Source organism: Dipodomys spectabilis, unplaced genomic scaffold, assembly GCF_019054845.1.
Source record: "Dipodomys spectabilis isolate Male_0828 unplaced genomic scaffold, ASM1905484v1 ptg000019l, whole genome shotgun sequence".
Lineage (NCBI taxonomy): Eukaryota > Metazoa > Chordata > Mammalia > Rodentia > Heteromyidae > Dipodomys > Dipodomys spectabilis.
The window spans coordinates 19,921,611-19,940,034 of NW_024870696.1; the positions used below are offsets into that span (position 1 = coordinate 19,921,611).

The following is an 18,424-nucleotide window of genomic DNA, read 5'->3' on the forward strand; positions in this document are numbered from 1 at the left end:
CCATGCAACTGGTATGCAAAATTAGTTTTTTTTTAAATTTTACTAGTATTATAAAATCTGAAAAGGAAGGAGAGTGGTTTGGAAATATCTTTAAGGACAGATCATTTATTTGTAATACCAGTATTGACAATTGGTTGTAATTTAAATACTGTGTGCTTCAGTAATATGCTACTCTGTTTTAAAGACCCCTTTTAAATTGCTAACCAAGATCTTGCAACTGTATTTTCTAGATGTGAACGAGTGTGACCTAAACTCTAACATCTGCATGTTCGGGGAGTGCGAGAACACTAAGGGATCCTTCATTTGCCACTGCCAGCTGGGCTATTCAGTGAAGAAGGGAACCACGGGATGTACAGGTAGGTGGCAAGCTGTGTTCTTTAGCTTCTTGGGTTTCAGAGGTTAGTCTTTAACATCACTTTTCTTCACATCTCTTCAAGAAGATTCCCACGATGGGGCTGTGACTGTGTGTGTGTGTGATGAGTAACAGAGTCCTGACACACAGAGTAGGGTGGAGTTGGCCTTTGTGTGTCTAATGGCCCTCACAGCACTATTTGCTGATACATGAAGGAGCAGCAAAAGACTTGGAGGGACCCTAGTTTCTATGTCCTTTTTCAGTTCTCTTTAAGTTCTTTTTAGACACTCCTAACCACCATACCTTCTTCCCTTTACTCTTTCTCTGGTTACTTTTATTTTCCCTTCTCCTTGCCTGAATTGTTTTTTTTTCTTTTCTTTATTCTCTAAAAATTAGTTGCAACCCTTTGCTTACAGGTGAAGCTAGAAAGTGCCATGAGAAGGGTTTGCACTAGATGCACTTCAAAGCCCAAATTGAAGTGCATGGTATTTTGTTCAAAGTAGACAGTAAGAGGCTTAGACTACAAGGGATCCCTGGAGCTGACCCCACCAAGACAGAGCTAGTAGTGAGAGCAGGTCTTCTGTATATGCTTGCCATGAGCCTAAGAGGTGATGGGAAGCCACTGTGTATGCATGGGTCATGTAATCAGTAAACTGGATAAAGCAGACAAAATACACAAACATGCAATCATGCATTGCTTTGTAATGAGGATTCATCTTGAAACATTGTCCTTGTTCTCATGCAAACATCAGGGTAATTATACAAACTAAGACAACAATATAATCTCACAGGATCACCACTGTCAAATAACTGGTCTGTCATTGTGCAGAATGTGGCTATGTGGTACCTGATTCTGTATCTGTGTGTGCATATGTACAGGTGTGTGTACAGACTCACCTACAGATCATTCTTCAAGGTTTCAGGAGACATTTTTTTATATTCTCAAAGAAATACAAAAGATACTTCCAGACAGTGGTGGCTCACACCTATAATCCTAGCTACTTAGAAAGCAGAAATTTGAGGATCATGTTTGAAACCAGCAGAGGAGAAAACTATACGAGACTCTTAGTTACTGTTAACCACCAAAAGGCTGGAAGTGGAGGTGTCTAAAGTGGTAGTGCACCAGCCTAGAGCAAAAAAGACAAGTGAAAGTATGAATCCCTGAATTTAAGTCACAGTACTGGCAAAAACAAAGCTAGAAATACATATCTAAGTGACAGTTTACAAAAACTTTGGAACAAATATTGTATTGATTCTTAAATGATATAATTTTGAAAGAAAAGTGGATGAATGCTTTTTTAAAAGTCAGACTTCTTCAATGAGGCTGTATTTTAACTGAAAAAGAGACTTTTTCAATCTTTGTGAAAATCTGTGACAAATGTTAGTTAGAGGGGATAGCAGAGCTTGTGGTTTGGAAATAACATTTTTCTTCATGTGAAAACGTAGTGTCCTCTCCATCGAGTTTTTCCTGTCCTTCATGGGGAAAGGGTGAAATTCATGGTTCCAGGGCACACAGCTGCTGCATCTCATGCCTATAAAGATGAATCTATCGATTTCTGCTAAAGAAGGATTGGTTTGGTCTGAATCATAAGCCAAATTATGTATTGAGGTCTAAAAATTGAAAACAAATGATGTTAATGTTCTTTGTTTCTGTGCAGTTCTGTATTTTAAATGGTACTTTATGGAATTGCTGGGTATTGAGGAAGCTCTATGCTTAATCTTTTAAGGAACCTCCATACTGCTTTCCAGAGTGGTATATCTAGTTTACATTTCCACCAACAGTTCCCTTTGGCCACATCCCTGCCAGCATCTGTTATTGTTAGTCTTCCTGATAATGGCCATTCTAACTAGAATCAGGTGGAATCTCAGTGTTGTTTTGATTTGCAGATGGTGAATATTTCTTCATGTGTCTATTGGACATTCTTTTTTCTTCCTCTGAGAAGTCTCTCTTTAGGTCTTTAACCCATGTATTGATTGAGGTGTTGTGTTTTTGAGGGTTTATTTTTGGGGTATTAATTCTTCGAGCTCTAAGTATATATTATATATCAGGCCCTTGTCTGATTATAGGTAGTAAAGATAATCTATGGGCTTTCTATTTATCCTGCTAGCTATGAAAGCAGAAACTCTTGTGTGATATAATCCCATGTGTCTAAACCTTCTTTAATTTGTTGTGATTCTAGATCTACATTTAGGAAGTTTTCCCCTGGGTCTAGAAGGCTTAGGGTTTCCCCTACCTCTTCTTGTAGTATTTTCACAGTATCTGGCCTTACATTGAGGTCTGGGCATTTATCCAGTAGACCACAAACCAGGCCAAATTAAAGCCACCAGCACAAACACGTTTATTGCAGTATTGTTTACCATAGCCAAGATATAGAATCAACCTAGATGTCCCTCCATGGATGAATGGGTCAAGACAATGTCCATTATCCATCAGAAAGAATGATATTGTACCATTTGTAAGGAAATGGAAAGACTTAGAAAATATATTAAACCAAAGAAATGTAGGCTGCATGGTTTCCCTCATTTGTGGTATCTAGAATGTGCCTATAAATCTATAAGTAAATACACTGAATGACCAAAACAAATTAACTGGGACATGATAAATTATATAGGACCCTAATCATTAACATACAGAGGCCAAAGGAGGCTAAACATAGGAGTAGTGAGCAAAGGCTCAATAACTATGACCATATAAAATAATATTCTATGAAATGAACTCCAAAAAAAAGGAAATAAGAGGGCTGGGAATGTGGCTTAGTGGTAGAGTGCTTGCCTAGCATGCATGAAGCCCAGAGTTCAATTCCTCAGTACCACATAAACAGAAAAAGCCAGAAGTGGCGCTGTGGCTCAAGTGGTGGAGCACTAGCCTTGAACAAAAGAAGCCCAGGGATAGCACCCAAGCCCTGAGTTCAAGACCCAGGACTGGCAAAAAAAAAAAAAGGAAGTAAGAGACACTCTTTAGTTGCCATTGTTGCTGTTTTTGTTCTCTTTTCCTTTTGTGTTGTTTGTAACTTCCTTTGTATTTGTGAGGGTAAGGGGGGGGCACCTAAAGGATGGAACAAGGATGAACAAATACAACAGTGATACTCACCAGACACTATGTGGAGAATGAAGTGGATATCTTATGGATGGGGGTGGGAGGGAAAGATTGTGAGAGAAGAAGGGAAAGCCGTTCAAAAAGAATTGTACCGAATGTACCTGACTCATCTAACTGTAACCCCTCTGTATATGAACCACACAGAACACTCAAAAAATACAAGTTCCAATATCATTATTCATTTTTGACAGAAAATCAAATAAATAGATTGTACCTTCTAAAAGCCCATATTTACAATTAATAAGCTTGTGTTCTCTCTTATTCACTCTGATTTTTCAGATGTGGACGAGTGTGAAATTGGTGCCCACAACTGTGACATGCATGCCTCGTGTCTGAACGTCCCCGGCAGCTTCAAATGCAGCTGTAGAGAAGGCTGGGTGGGAAATGGCATCAAGTGTATTGGTGAGTTTGATAAGGGAGGACAGTCTGGTAAAGGAACTTCTTATCCAGGTGTTAGTAGCTCATGAGATCTGAGGATGGAGATTCAAAGCCAGCCTAGGCAGAAAAAAAAAATCCATGAGCATCCTATCTTTAGTTAACTACCAAAAACCTAGAAGTGGAGTTCTGGCTTAAGAGTGCTAGCCTTGAGCACAAGAGCAAGAGGCCCTAAGTTCAAGACCCATTACCAGAACAATAAATAAGTAAACAAATATCATCTTTGTGGTTGTTAACCCACACACTTGAGTAACAATAATATTACTTTCCATTTATGCTCTTACAAATCAAAGACAGTCTTTAGATGCAGGAATAATTCCTATTCTGTAGTTTTAGCCTTCATAGAAATGGTCAAACTACAAAGGATGCCTTGGCATCTGCTTTTTTCTTGTGTAATGCCTAGGAAAAAGTTATTGTCTATGCATCCAGTGATCCAAACCACTATCTGATGAAAAATAACTGACTTTGGTTTTCCAGGCTCTTCTTAATCAGTGAGATTTAAAACTCAGTGAAGTCCAGGTATGGTAGCATACATCTATAAGCTACTCAGGAGGATCCAAGTTCAAGGCCATCCCATCCAAAAAGTTAGTAATATCTTAAAAAATAAGCTAGGCATAGAGTGCCAACACTGAGCAAAAATGTGAGACTATATCTGAAAAATAAATCTAATTTAAAAAGAAAGCAGAGAAAGTAAAGGCTATGGGTAGGGCTCAAGTGGCAGAAGCCTAGCATAAGGCCTTTGAGTTCACCCAGTACCACCAAAAACAAGTAAGTTAATAACAAAGTAGCTACTCCATGAGAATAAATGGAACAAATAGAAAGTTTGGTTTACACAAGTATCAGATCTGTAGTGCATGGGTACTACCAGGCTGATACTAGAAGATAATTCTTCCTGGAAGTGGCGCTGTGGCTCAAGCGGTAGAGTGCTTGCCTTGAGTTGAAAAGCGCAGGGACAACACCCAAGCCCAGAGTTCAAGCCCCACAACCAACAAAAAACAAAAAAACCCACAAAAAACAAAACAAAACAATACAAAAAGATAATTCTTCCTTCAGACAGATATGAGTGTGTTGTAGGACTCCAAAGGAGAAGAGGAGAGCTGTTTCCCCAGGTTGCATAGCTCTTGACCTGGAGTCTTGTAATAAGTACTTTATAGCTGTAGGTAGATGACTGGATTTTACCATTGGTGTCATTCACAATTCAGTTTAATACACTCAGTGTTTCACATGGCTTACCAGTAAAGCATTTTTCCATCTGGTAAGAATTATCCAGGTCAGTTTAAGATAGAAAAGAAAGCAAGTTGAACTGACCTCCCCGTGGTGATTTCTCATTAAAAGCTTATAGGCCTGTAATAAGGATTCAGGAATGGCCTTAACATCTCTTCCCAATAATGCAAGTTAATATGAGTATACTTTCCCATCCACCCAAATGTTATGCCTGTCATATGTTTATAAGCCAACTATACCATATAAATTATCATAGTTCCCAATAATTTAGCTACAGAACATCATACGATAGCTTTATTAAGGATACCAGCCAACTTCTAGTCTAGCCACTTTTCTGACATTAATCTAACAACTTTTCAACCATATCCTCACTCCCATTGTACTAGTTCCAAATGTCTACTCTTTCCTGGCTTTTAGTTTCCATTTTATGTGTCAGTCTGGCCAACTATTACAAGATGGCCTGTCTCCTGTATAAGAGATTTTACAGTGTCCAAGTACCTGTGAGTACTCTCATCTGCCATCCAGGTTTACCTTTTCCTTCTCATCTTTATTCCATACTCTCTCTAGTCTCAACCCTTTCCTGCCCTGTATTTTCCTGCTTCATGCTATAAGTACCCCTTTATGTGTTTCTTTATTTCTTCCCTGGACTTCTTGACTCCTGTTCATTACTACTTCTCTTCAGTCAGCTAACTTCCTTTTTGTCAGAATTTGATGAAAAACTACCCATGAAAACGTGAGTTTTTTCCTTGTTTCTGCAGTCAAAAGTAGATACCCTTTTTATTCTCTGATTGCACCTTGGTAATTTCCTTTATAAGGCATATTAAAAACTTTTTTCTGTACTTAACCTCTGTCTCCTGTATTAGACAAAGGACTATGTAAGACCAACAATCATACTATAAAATCATCTATAAAATCAACTTGAAAACTGATAATTATCCTGTTCCAGAATTCAGTAGTATTTTCAGAATTGTCTTTTTCCATAAGAGAACTAGCAATAAAAATCTACTGTCCATAGAAGTCAGATGGAAATATAAAAGTGGTGTTCTATGAACTGCTATAAATAATTCATGAAACGTTTTGAATTCATATTTTGGCCCCTGAAGATAAACTAAGACACACTCCATTTGACCCATTCGTATGTAAATTAAGCTGTGTTAACATTATTTCTGGGTGTTTAAATGCCCCACCTTCATTTCTCATCTTCATTGCTACATTCTCTTGGCCACAGATCTGGATGAATGTTCTAATGGAACCCACCAGTGTAGCATAAATGCTCAGTGTGTGAATACTCCTGGCTCATACCGATGTACCTGCTCTCAGGGCTTCACTGGAGATGGCTTTACCTGCTCAGGTGAGTGTTAATCCCCAGGTGAGTTCTGATGTAGTTATTATGGAGCACTATACATATTTCTTCCTTACTCAAAGAAAACTGTAGTTAAATAAGACTAAAATAACTACCTCTGCTTTTCATACCTTATCTGTAAGTGAATAAAACATTAAACACAAAATCCTGAGTTAAAATAGTGACATCTATTATTATCAAGTATTGTCAATGGCTACTTAATTTATAGCATAATGGTGAAAAAATATAGATTGGTCTGGATCACAACACCTAGATTCAAATCTTGTCTTTTTACATATATTTGTGTCATCACAAGACGTACGATATGGAAAACTATGGTATTATAAACTGGCCATATGAGCTATCTGATCCCTGTCATTTAATGTGTTTATCAAGTTTTGGTAACTTATCTTGAAATTTTAAAAGGATTAAATGGAGTGATTAGAGTGAAGGTCTTAGACAAATACTTCTCAAAAGCTTAGTAAACATTAGCTTCAATTTAGCTTCTAGTTCTTCCACATTTCCTAAAGGCAAAACATCATCTCACTGTACAAATAAAGAAGAATAGATAATCCTGCTTGCCAAAAATAGGGATATGTGTCACTTTATAAGGGACTATTTCTCCATGGATGTCCATTATACACTTTAAGCTCAAAAAGAAAAGACAGGCTCAATATTTTTCTAGTTCTAGATATGAAAAAATGTATATTGAGCATTATTCAAATGCCTCTTTGAGAAAACAAGTCTATTCAGTTGTAACTCTTTCGTTTAAGTCTTGGCTGTTGCAGCTTTCCTGTCCTTGATACTAGTGTGTCAGGGAATGAGTGTGGCTCTGGTATTAAACACATCTGTAATGAGAACTGGGCTCAGCCAACATACCAGCTCAGTGCAACAGCTCCCTTGGCTCATCTCAGCCTTGGGTTTTCCTCTGTGAACCTCACAGGCCTAATGAACTCAATGAAAAGTGCATGCCAATGTAACTGGCACACTACGGCCCTCAGTTCACATTGACTTCTGCTCTTTCCTGAAGCATAGGACTAAGTAAATCATCTTTAAGTGCTGTGAGTAGTAACTGTTTGCATGATTAAGGTCAGAATATATTTCTAAGACTGGTAACATGACAGGTTCCCCCTTGCCATTTCACTCAGCATGGACTAGGCAGAGCTTAGTAGTAATACCATAGTGTTTTCACGTGAGTCAACATTTTAAAAACGGTCCATTGTTCTTGATCGTATCTAATGATGGTATTATTATTCTGACACATCAGATGGGCATTGTAGGAAACTAAGACACAAGTGAGGACATATTCATTAATTGCATTACAGTCAATAAGATGTAGATTAAGTGATTGTGTTATTGACTTGTCTACCCTTTTTAGTGAATGAGATGGATTGGTGTTTCATGTTCATGAGCACCAAGTCAAGCCAATGAAATGGATTGAGTGTTGAGGCAAGGAAAAAGAAAATGGCTTCATGAAATGTGAAACTTAATGGAAATGTAATTTACGTCTCTCGCAGATACTGATGAGTGTGCAGAAAACATAAATCTCTGTGAAAATGGGCAGTGCCTGAACGTCCCAGGGGCCTACCGCTGCGAGTGTGAGATGGGCTTCACTCCAGCCTCAGACAGCAGGTCGTGCCAAGGTGGGTCCCCACAGCCCCGCGCCTTTTCCAGCTACATTAACTACAGCAAAGGGAGCCGCAAAAAAGGGCTGGAGCAGGCTCCACCTGGAAGCAGTGCACACATGTTGCACATGATAGACGTCACTCGCGTGAGCTTGCGTACTTTCACAGCGTGAATCATGACGAAGGAAGCTTTCATCTCTTAGGAAGATTTCCTGGCCAGGAGCCAAAGAGTTGGAAGTCTGGCTCATTCTGCTTTTATTGTTTTAACCATTTCATTGTTTCTCAAGCAGCCTAACTGTACAGCTTATAAAATGTGAGCTATTACCTCGATCACCACTATTTATTATGGTTATCCAAATCATCTAGTAGCTTGTTTTTAATATTTACGTTCTTGTTTGACTCTGCAGTCAATAAATCTGTGGCTAGGAACCTCTTCACAGGATTTATTAAGGACTTCCTCACTGCTTAAGAGACATGACTCCTCCTCCTCCATTATGATGTCATCCCCCTTCCCTAGAAATAGGACTAGTACATCTGTCCTAGAAAAGGAACTCGAATTCAGTTCAAATTAAAGACTCAATTCACATTCCATATGGTTTGTGCTTTAGTCTAGTACAGGGAAGGCAATATAAAGAAAGAAAGAAAAGAGACTGAAAATAATCTATATGACATGGGAATTAAAAAAACCTTATGTGTCACAAAAAACTTAAAGAAAACCAGGAAATTTAGCTGAACATGGTAATGTATACCTGTAATCTCAGTATTGGGCAGTCACAGGCAATTGTATGCACAGTTTAAGGCAAGCACCAGTACAAATGTATGCACCTACACCATTAATGTCAACCAAACACAACTGAAACATGATCACAGTTTGGCTCAGAGTATAACCTAACTATGCCCTGACACCCAAATGACATTAAAGAAAGGAAATGTACCTAAAAGACCATAAGGTTTTCATAAATTCTCAGCAGTGAAGATTGAATAAGAGCAAGGGGGTGAATATTAAGACCTGGGAAAGATGATTTTTGATACTGAGCACATGCCTGCTTCTACAACATCCCACTAGACTGGATAGAATATAATCCATTTTATCCAAAGGAACTGTAGAGTGAGATTTAGATCCCCCACCCCCAGTTCTGGTTTCTTCTAAGCACTGAAATCAATTAGTAGGAAATGTGGATGATTTGTCTTCCACCTCAGCTTGACAAGGACCTGGAAAAGGAGTGAGTGAGTTGTAGCCAAACCCTGTTGCTAACACCAAATCTTTTTACCTGGACAGAACTTTCTTTCCATAAAGGTCTTCTAGTACTTCTCCAATCTTTTCCTACCGTGGAGCTAAGCAGTTACTCTTCACATTATTCCCTGTACAATTGTTTGTTTTCTCATGTCCACTACCAGGGGAAGAAATTCCTGAATTGACAGGGCAGCCAAAGTTGGCATGTGTAACTTCTTCCCCCTTAGGCTTTTTGATCCATTTGACTGCGCTCCAGCTTTTGAGGTCTCAAAAATGGTGCATTGGTCTGTTTCCCCATGCTGTGTCCTCTCTGGTAACTTTTCATTCATATAACCTCATGGGAGAGTTTCATAATGTATTTCATATTTTTAGATGTATTTTAAAGAAACTTGCAAGATTGTGTATGTAAGTGGACCACCTTATTCCATGACATAAAGAGCAAATTTCTTTGCCTGCTTATAACTGATCCTATGATAACATATCCAGTTACAAAATTTTAAAAAAGAAGCAATTAAGTTAAACTTGAGCCAAGCACTGGTGGCCTGTGCCTGTAACCTAGCTACTCAGAGGCTGAGATCTGAAGATCACTGATAAAGACAGCCTAGGCAGGAAAGTCCATGAGATTCTTATCTACAGTTAACTTCCCTCCCCCCACCCACCAAAAAACCCCACAAGTAGAGGTATGGCTCAAGTGCTAGAGTGCTAGCCTGGAGCAAAAAGAGGAAAAAAAGAATTCAGGGATAGCGCCTAAACCCTGAGATCAAGCCACCCAAGAAAAAGTTAATTTCAGTGGTATCTTTGATACTTTAAAATGGTTATGTATTTTTACTAATTTATTAGAATTTTTTTTGCTTTTACTATCTCTTTCTTTAGACATGGTCAAGCTTAATTTTTGAATTTGTTAAACTTTCAGCTACCACTTTCCTTCTTAAATATATTGTAACCCCCAAAAGTTAAAACATTACATTTATAGGGGCTAAGTGTTATAGCTCAATGGTGAAATACTTGCCTAATAAGAGGCCCTGCGTTTGATCCCCAGTACCACAACCTTTTAGATACATACTTAATCACAAAAAATGGTGTTTACATTTTTAAAAAGAAAAATGATACTGCTTTCGTGTTTCATGAGTTAGCATTAGCTTTCCATAACTACATGCCTAAAGAAATTTACCTCTCATAAACATCTTGAGTTAGAAAAGCTCATTAGTGTTATATAATTAGATCAGATTTTAAAATGTCTTTGTAAACATGCAATTTTTCTTAAATCTTCAGACATTGATGAATGCTCCTTCCAAAATATTTGTGTCTTTGGAACATGTAATAATTTACCTGGGATGTTTCACTGTATCTGCGATGATGGGTATGAGTTGGACAGAACAGGAGGAAACTGCACAGGTATGGCCACTTGACAGTTCAGTGCTGCTCAGAGTGGTTGCGCTACATGAAAATGTCTCCAATTTCTGGTTACTATGTTCTTATGAAAAAGAAAATTGCATTCTGATGCATTTGTTTCCGAAGATGGATTTGATAAATTTTTATTAAAATATCTAGTTGGAGCTATTAAATCATGAACGTATTATAAGTATGAATGTATATATATGCACATGCATGTAATTTTAGTTTAGCAAATAGTGACATAACTCTTTCTTCCTCAAAACTGAGATGCTGGCTAGGTGCCAATGGCTCACACTTGTAATCCTAGCTACTCAGGAATCTGAGATCTGAGGATCACGGTTCTAAGCCAGCCCAGTCAAGAAAGTTCATGAAACTCTTTTCTCTAATTAACCATCAAAAAGCTGGAAGCGGAGCTATGGCTCAAAGTAGTAGAGCACTAACCTTGAACACAAAAGCTCAAGGGCAGTATCTAGACCCTGAGTTCAAGCTCCAGGACACACACACATACACACACACACACACACACACACACACACACACACACACACACACACAGTAAACAAAGATGGCTAATTACTATCAGAAACATTAAGAACACTAAATGACATTATTACATCATGGGCTTGATCCATGGAACCTGTTTTTAAGTATATTTAGGAATTTAAGATATTTCTCTTCATTTTATTGAGTCCTTCCTAATAATCTTTATTGAATTGACAAAAAAAAACACAATTGTTTGAAACAGAAATATAAAGATGTTAACACGGGCATTTTGAATGCTTCTAGATATTGATGAGTGTGCAGATCCCATCAACTGTGTCAACGGCCTCTGTGTCAACACACCTGGTCGCTATGAGTGTAACTGCCCACCTGATTTTCAGCTGAACCCCACGGGTGTGGGTTGTGTGGGTAAGAACATGAAACGAATAGAATTATATAGAGCTGAATGTTTAAGATTTCCTGGTAATGAACTGCTGTGGTACATGATTACTGTAATTAAGAAGAAATTGCTTCTTTTAAGAAACTCTAGATTGTTTTTAATTGTGCAAATGACAACTGATAAGCAATCAGCCATGTTCAGAGGATCATCTGGGATATAGTATCTGCAAAATCAAGAAAATACGGAATAGCAATTTGAGTTGGCTATGATTGAATTCTTACTGAGACCATTAAAATGTGCTTTTCTCTATACTACTTTTCCTCAGTAAATTCTTACCAAATTATTCAGAAATATAAAAGCAGGTCCATTGGATGGCAAAGTAAATAATGATACCATCTTTATTGAATGCTAAGTATACCCAATATCTATGAACCAGCAGTTCCTGTCTGTGTTTTATATACTAGTTTTATATACATTAGTAAAGACATGTATAAGATTATGATTACAGAATACTTGTGCTATCATGGATTTAGAAATCATTTTCATAAACTGAATTGATTTATTTATAGAGTCAATTAGACACTGAGACCACAGAGAGGATATGCATAAAGTATGATGGGAAAAAGTTATAAAAATGAGATTTATGAGAAAAAATACCAGTATGTGTTCTAAGGTACACACATTGGAACAGAAAATATTGTGAAAGAAGATACGTGAAAATCGGATACTAGCGGCATTGTAAGTCCTATATAGTTAGGAGGCTGAGAATAGGAGGATCAAGATTCAAGTCCAGCCCAGGTAGAAAAGCCCAAACAGAAAGAAACTGTCTTAATAGTGTAAAGTTAAAAGGCACACGCCTATGATTCCAGCAACTAGAGGAAGCTATGGCTCAGGTGTGTGTCTTGGAGGAATGTAGGACCTTGTATCAAAAACAACCATGCAAAACAGGGCTGGAGATAGGACTCAAGAGTGTCACTAACAAAGGCACAATGCCTACATGCCTCTAACCATATAAAACAATCTTTATCTAAATGAACTTGAGGAAATGGAGTTTGTTACGATTGTTGTTTCATTTTCATGTGGCTTGTTTATCTTTCTGTAGGAGGTAAGGAAGAGCACAGAAATGGAGAGAAAAAGAGTGAACAAATACAGTAGTGGTACTAACTAGACACTATGTTGAAAATGAACTATACAACTTATGGGTGGGGACAGGAGGGAAAAACTTGGGATAATGAAGGAAAGGGTGACATTATCCAAAAAGAAATATACTGTCCATCTAGTGGTAGAGTGTTTGCCTAGCATGCATAAAGCCCTGGGTTTGAGCCAGAAGTAGTACTGTGGCTCAAGTGGTAGAGTGCTAACCTTGAACAAAAGAAACTCAGGGTCTGTACCCAGGCCCTGAGTTCAAGCCCCAGGACTGGCAAAAAGAAAAAAGAAATATACTCTCTACCTGATTTATGTAACTGTAACTCCTCTGTACATCACATTTATAACAATAAACTTTTATTTAAAAAAAAAAACTGCTACTAAGACAGCTTAGCAAGCATGAGGAACTCAGTTCAAATTCAAGTTCCACCCCCTCAAAAGTATAGAGTATATTTGGATAGTCAGGAAGAAGAATAGAGAATAAAATGAACAAAATAGAGGAAAGGACAAAATAAACTGAGACCTAATACAAAGAAGGGTCCTTGAGCCAACTCCTCTCTGTGCATCCAAGATTAAGAAATGAGAAATAATAAGAAATGCCAAATGATTTTATATGAAGCCACAGATAAAAATTACTTTGTCGACTTGTAAGGACTTTGGCTTTTATTGTGGCTGAGAGGAGAAGATAAAGAGGATATTTTTCTGGCCATGGGAGGACAAACGGACTATGGTTAGGTTAAGAACAGGAAGTGGGCCTGGTGCCCATAATCCGAGCTTTGGTGGCTGAAGTCTGAAAAACAGTTTGTTAATCCAGAGAAAACAAATCCAAGAAACTCTCACCTCCACCAAAAAGGCAGAAGTGGAGGTGTGGCTTTAGTAGAGTACTTTAGTAGAGTACTGTGATTAGAAAGCTGGGCCAGAATACAAGGCCCTTAGTTCCAGCTCCAGATGAGTTAGGAAGCCATTGGCATTGTCCAGGTAAAGAGATGATAACATTTGGATTTCAGGTCATAATAGCAGTGACATGTGGTCAATTAGATTCCAGCTGTGTTTTAAAGATAGAGTTTTAAAACCTTGTTGTTGGCCTTACTAAATAGTAACTGAAGTGTTAAGTATGGCCCTGAGGTTTAAGAACTGAACAAGTTTTAAAAAAACAAAAAAGAACATCTATTATCTATTTATTGAAAATGCATCAAACATGGAGAAAAGGTGAGCTGATTTTGTATGTGCATGAAAAAATATCAAGAGCTGGTGGGCTTTTAGAAATGTTAGACATAGGAGAAGTCAAATAGGCAGTTGTCAGGAAGATCTACAGCTCTGGAAAGAGATGAGAGAATTGTACATTTATGAATTCTCTGTATTTGCAGCATTGGAATCAAGATTGGTTGTGTAATGAAGTGGTAACCATAACTAGAGATAAGCAAAAGTGTGAGATTCACTTGACTATTTCTTAGCTCTAAATTCATAAAAAGTTGTTCACAAAAGCCTGCAAATCTCCCCATGGAAAGTCCAATGAAACCATGAGAGAACATAGATGCCGGGGAGGAGAGGGACACACTGGGTTATCAGTATTTATTTGCTTTGTTCATGCTTCAGATGAACTTAACCCCTAGGATTATTTCCATTATCCATAAACTCAAAACACAAACTTTCATGCATTTATATTGAAATATCCAGTGCATCACAAATGAGAAAAGTCTTAACCATATTTATTTCACGAGTATGCACGATCTATATAGATTTTCACATCAGAAAGTCTGGCATCATTTATTGGGTGGCTCAGTCCTGAAAAGGTTCAAAGAAAGAAGTTTGTTTTATGTGAAAGAATAAAATAAACTTTTAATAATACTTTTAAAAAGTTAGAGTTTCATTCTTGGAGCGTTCTTACCCCCTCCTAAGGAGTTCTCACCATTAACAAGAATCATTTGAATAGGAGTTCTCACCTTAACAAGGATCATTTGAATAGGAGTTCTCACCTTAACAAGGATCATTTGAGTAGGAGTTCTCACCTTAACAAGGATCATTTGAATAGGAGTTCTCACCTTAACAAGGATCATTTGAATCTTTGTTGTTCTGCAGACAACCGTGTGGGCAACTGCTACCTGAAGTTCGGTCCTCGCGGAGATGGAAGTCTGTCTTGCAACACAGAGATTGGGGTGGGCGTCAGCCGCTCCTCCTGCTGCTGCTCTCTGGGGAAGGCCTGGGGCAACCCCTGCGAGACCTGTCCCCCTGTCAACAGCAGTAAGTGTGGAGATGAAGATGGGGAAGAGAACACACTAGGATCTATGGACAAGTTTTCATTTCCTTCTTGGGTTTGAGGGGGAGGAGTGGACAGAGGAAGTAGTGAAGACGAAACATACACTAGAGAGAATTAGCTTTTGAACTGTGTCTGGTGATTGTGCTAACCTAGCCAAGAGTGTTTTACACAAAAGGAATCTGACTTTTTTTATTTTTATTGTTTTCTGTGACTTAAAAAAAAATGTACCCATAATACAAATAGGAAGGGTTATAATTCTTCACAATATCATCAATGAAGGCCACTCCAGAACCACTTCTTAGAGGTTAGTTGCTTAGATTCAGAGAGTTTGAAACCTTTGTTCATAGAATGAAGTCTTTGAAATATAGTGTAACTTTAAGCTGAGACATATATTTCTGATGTGCACATGAGCCCAAACCTTTGAACTATAGATTTCATTTTTGTTTACTAGCCAAAAAATGTTACACTGTAAATTATTTTTTAAAAACAAATTTCTGACCAGGAACTACTGGCTCGCACCTATAATGCTGACTACTGAGCAAGCTGAGATCTGAGTAGAGAGGTTCAAGGACAGCCCAGGCAGTGAAGTCTAAGGGACTCCTATTTCCAGCAAAGGGCTGGATGGGGAGGGGGTGGCTTAAGTGATAGAGCACCAGCCTTGAGTGAGAAAGCCATGCAAGAGCAAGAAGCCCTCAGTTCAAGTCCCAGTACTGACACAACTTTTAAAAAATAGACTTTGTTATAACACTATGTATGCCATTTATAAAGTCAAGATCTTTTTGTTTCTACGTGAAGTGTAATGCACATTACTACAAATGTATTTGAGAGAACACTAAGAAAATAGGGGTGCCCACTGAGGATGTGTAGCAGTAGCTGTAAATTGCTCATTGTCACAGCCACTTCACTGGGATACATGTATCAAGTCTCTGTCCTTGTTTTGTAGCTGAATATTACACGCTGTGCCCTGGAGGCGAAGGCTTCAGACCCAACCCCATCACCATCATCTTAGAAGGTAATCTCATCGCCATCTTCCACCTAGACTTCAGTGATGTAAAAGCATATTTTAGAGAAAAAGCAGATACAAGAGTAGGTGTGGTACAATCTCACCAAGACTATTAAGCACGATTGCAGTTAGGAAATCAACCACTTTACCAAGAAGTAATGGTCCATTGCAGCCATCTCTAGTTCACTTACTTACTCTGCAGGGAAATCTGCTCACCATTGTCCTCCATCTTGAATCATTTCCCAGTCTGCCTGAATCACACTTCCTAGAAACTGGCAAAGGTCTACAACAAATCAAGACAGGCTGTAGTTAGATTCAGCTCTGTCCTTGTGGACGTTCATTTGGATGCATAGAAACGCATAGATGTTAATATGTGCTACAAAAAATGAGTGACAGGGAAGTAAAATAGACTGTTGGGGTGGCAGGGACAGAAGAGTAAGGAGGAAGAGTGAATGGAGGATGTGTGTGAGGATGAATATGGTTGAAGTACTTGATATGAAAATACAAAAACAAAACAATGAAATCTGGAAATTGCTTTAAGAAGGGGAAAGGAGGTAGAGTGCTTGCCTTGAGCTGAAGAGCTCGGGGCAGCACCCAGGCCCAGAGTTCAAGCCCCATAACCAACCAAAACAAAAAAAAGAAGGGGAAAAGAGTTGAGGGAGAACCGTGGAGGGGAAAGTTTGATTGGGGCATGTTGTATGTATATATAGAAATATCATAATGAAACCCCCTCTGTACAACTAATACATGCCAGTAAAACAGCTTTTAAAAAAAGCTTATAGACATTAGAAGATCGCTCATGTAAAGCTTTGATACTAGCCATTGTCTTTCACAATGGCGTCCATGCTAAGTGAACTACCTCTCCGTGTATAGACATCGATGAGTGCCAGGAGCTACCGGGGCTCTGCCAGGGTGGAAACTGCATCAATACCTTTGGGAGCTTCCAGTGTGAGTGCCCACAGGGCTACTACCTGAGCGAGGAGACGCGTATCTGCGAAGGTGAGGCATTCTGACCGTGACCCTCAGGGCTGGGGTGGCCCCACGTCCACTCTCACGTGATCTACTGAAACTCTTCATCTTTGTCATCTCCGTGTTGCCAATTCATTTAATTGGCACTTTTTGAGATTTGCTATTTTTGTGAGAAAGATGGTTGATGAAATATAAATAGGGAAAGTGGAATAGCATGAAAACATAGACTACTCAGTTAATTATTAGTATGCATATGAATGGAAATTATATTTGTAGAGAAGAAAAGTAACTGAGCTTAAATGTGACTCTTAACTAATGCAGGGAAGTGGCTTTTTTAAATTTAATTTTATTGTAAAGCTGTTGTACAGAGAGGCTACAGTTAGATATATAAGGGGATGAGTACATTCCTTGTTGAATATTGTTATCCCCTCCCTCATTTTCTCCCACTTTCCCTCCCCCCACAGATTCTTCCTCCCCCAAGTTGTACTGTTCATTTCCAGCCTAGTGTCTCATGAGTATTGCTGTTGCATTGGTTCACACTTTGTGCTTTGTCTCACCATTTTGTGTTTCCCCTTCCCTTCCCCAAATCAGATAAACGTATATATAAGACAGGGTACCAAAATAAAAAACAGCAGCAACAGGGTGGTAACCAAAGGGAAAAAAAAAAAAGAAATATACAGCAAAATCAACAACAACAAAAATCCTCTTGTTTCCGTATCTTGGAGTTCATTTCGATTAGCATCATTTGATACGGTCATATGTACCTAGCTATTGAGCTATTGTGATCCTCTGCTAGGACTATCCTAGACACATGCTAATTATTACAAATGAGGGAGACCATGGAACCTATGTTTCTTTGGGTCTGGCTTACTTCACTTAATGTGATATGTTCCAGGTCTTTCCATTTCCTTACGAATGGGGCGACATAGATTGCCTAGTTGGATCAAAAAGCAAGATCCATCTATCTGCTGTCTTCAAGAGATACACTTGCCCACAAAAACAAACATATCCTGCAAGTGAAAGGCCGGAATAAAAATCTACCAAGCAAATGGCCCCCATAAGCAGGCCAGAGTTGCAGTCCTAATGTCAGATAAAATAGACTTCAAATTAAAATTAGTGAGAAGAGATAAAGAAGGACATTTACATACTAATAAAGGGATCTCTCCTACGGGAAGATATTACAGTTCTAAATGTCTATGTACCAAATACTGGAGCACCCATATCAAACACTACTTACACTGAAAACACACATAGATCCTAACACATAGATTGTTGGTGACTTTAATACACAAACTGTTGCCTCTGGATAGATCAGCCTAGCAGTTTTTAAATGCTGGATATGATAGGAAAATGTTCAAAGACCATCTTGGTCTTTCTGCTTTCTATCTCCTTGTTTGTGATATGGTATTAAAATGACCTGTCTCAGCACTAGATCGGGGACTTATGGAGACCACTTGTATACTCA

The 18,424-nt window shown here is 38.5% G+C and overlaps 1 protein-coding gene across 1 annotated transcript in view; it reads left to right on the top strand.

Moving 5' to 3' along the window:
* Positions 1-18,424, top strand: part of Fbn2 (fibrillin 2) — a 199,485-nt gene that overhangs the window by 140,437 nt on the left and 40,624 nt on the right. The window contains exons 31-39 of the mRNA XM_042674436.1: positions 231-356; positions 3,729-3,851; positions 6,337-6,459; positions 7,968-8,093; positions 10,582-10,704; positions 11,491-11,613; positions 14,810-14,971; positions 15,931-15,999; positions 16,864-16,989. Coding sequence (XP_042530370.1) covers positions 231-356; positions 3,729-3,851; positions 6,337-6,459; positions 7,968-8,093; positions 10,582-10,704; positions 11,491-11,613; positions 14,810-14,971; positions 15,931-15,999; positions 16,864-16,989 — 1,101 coding nt within the window. The remainder of the gene's footprint in view (positions 1-230; positions 357-3,728; positions 3,852-6,336; positions 6,460-7,967; positions 8,094-10,581; positions 10,705-11,490; positions 11,614-14,809; positions 14,972-15,930; positions 16,000-16,863; positions 16,990-18,424) is intronic.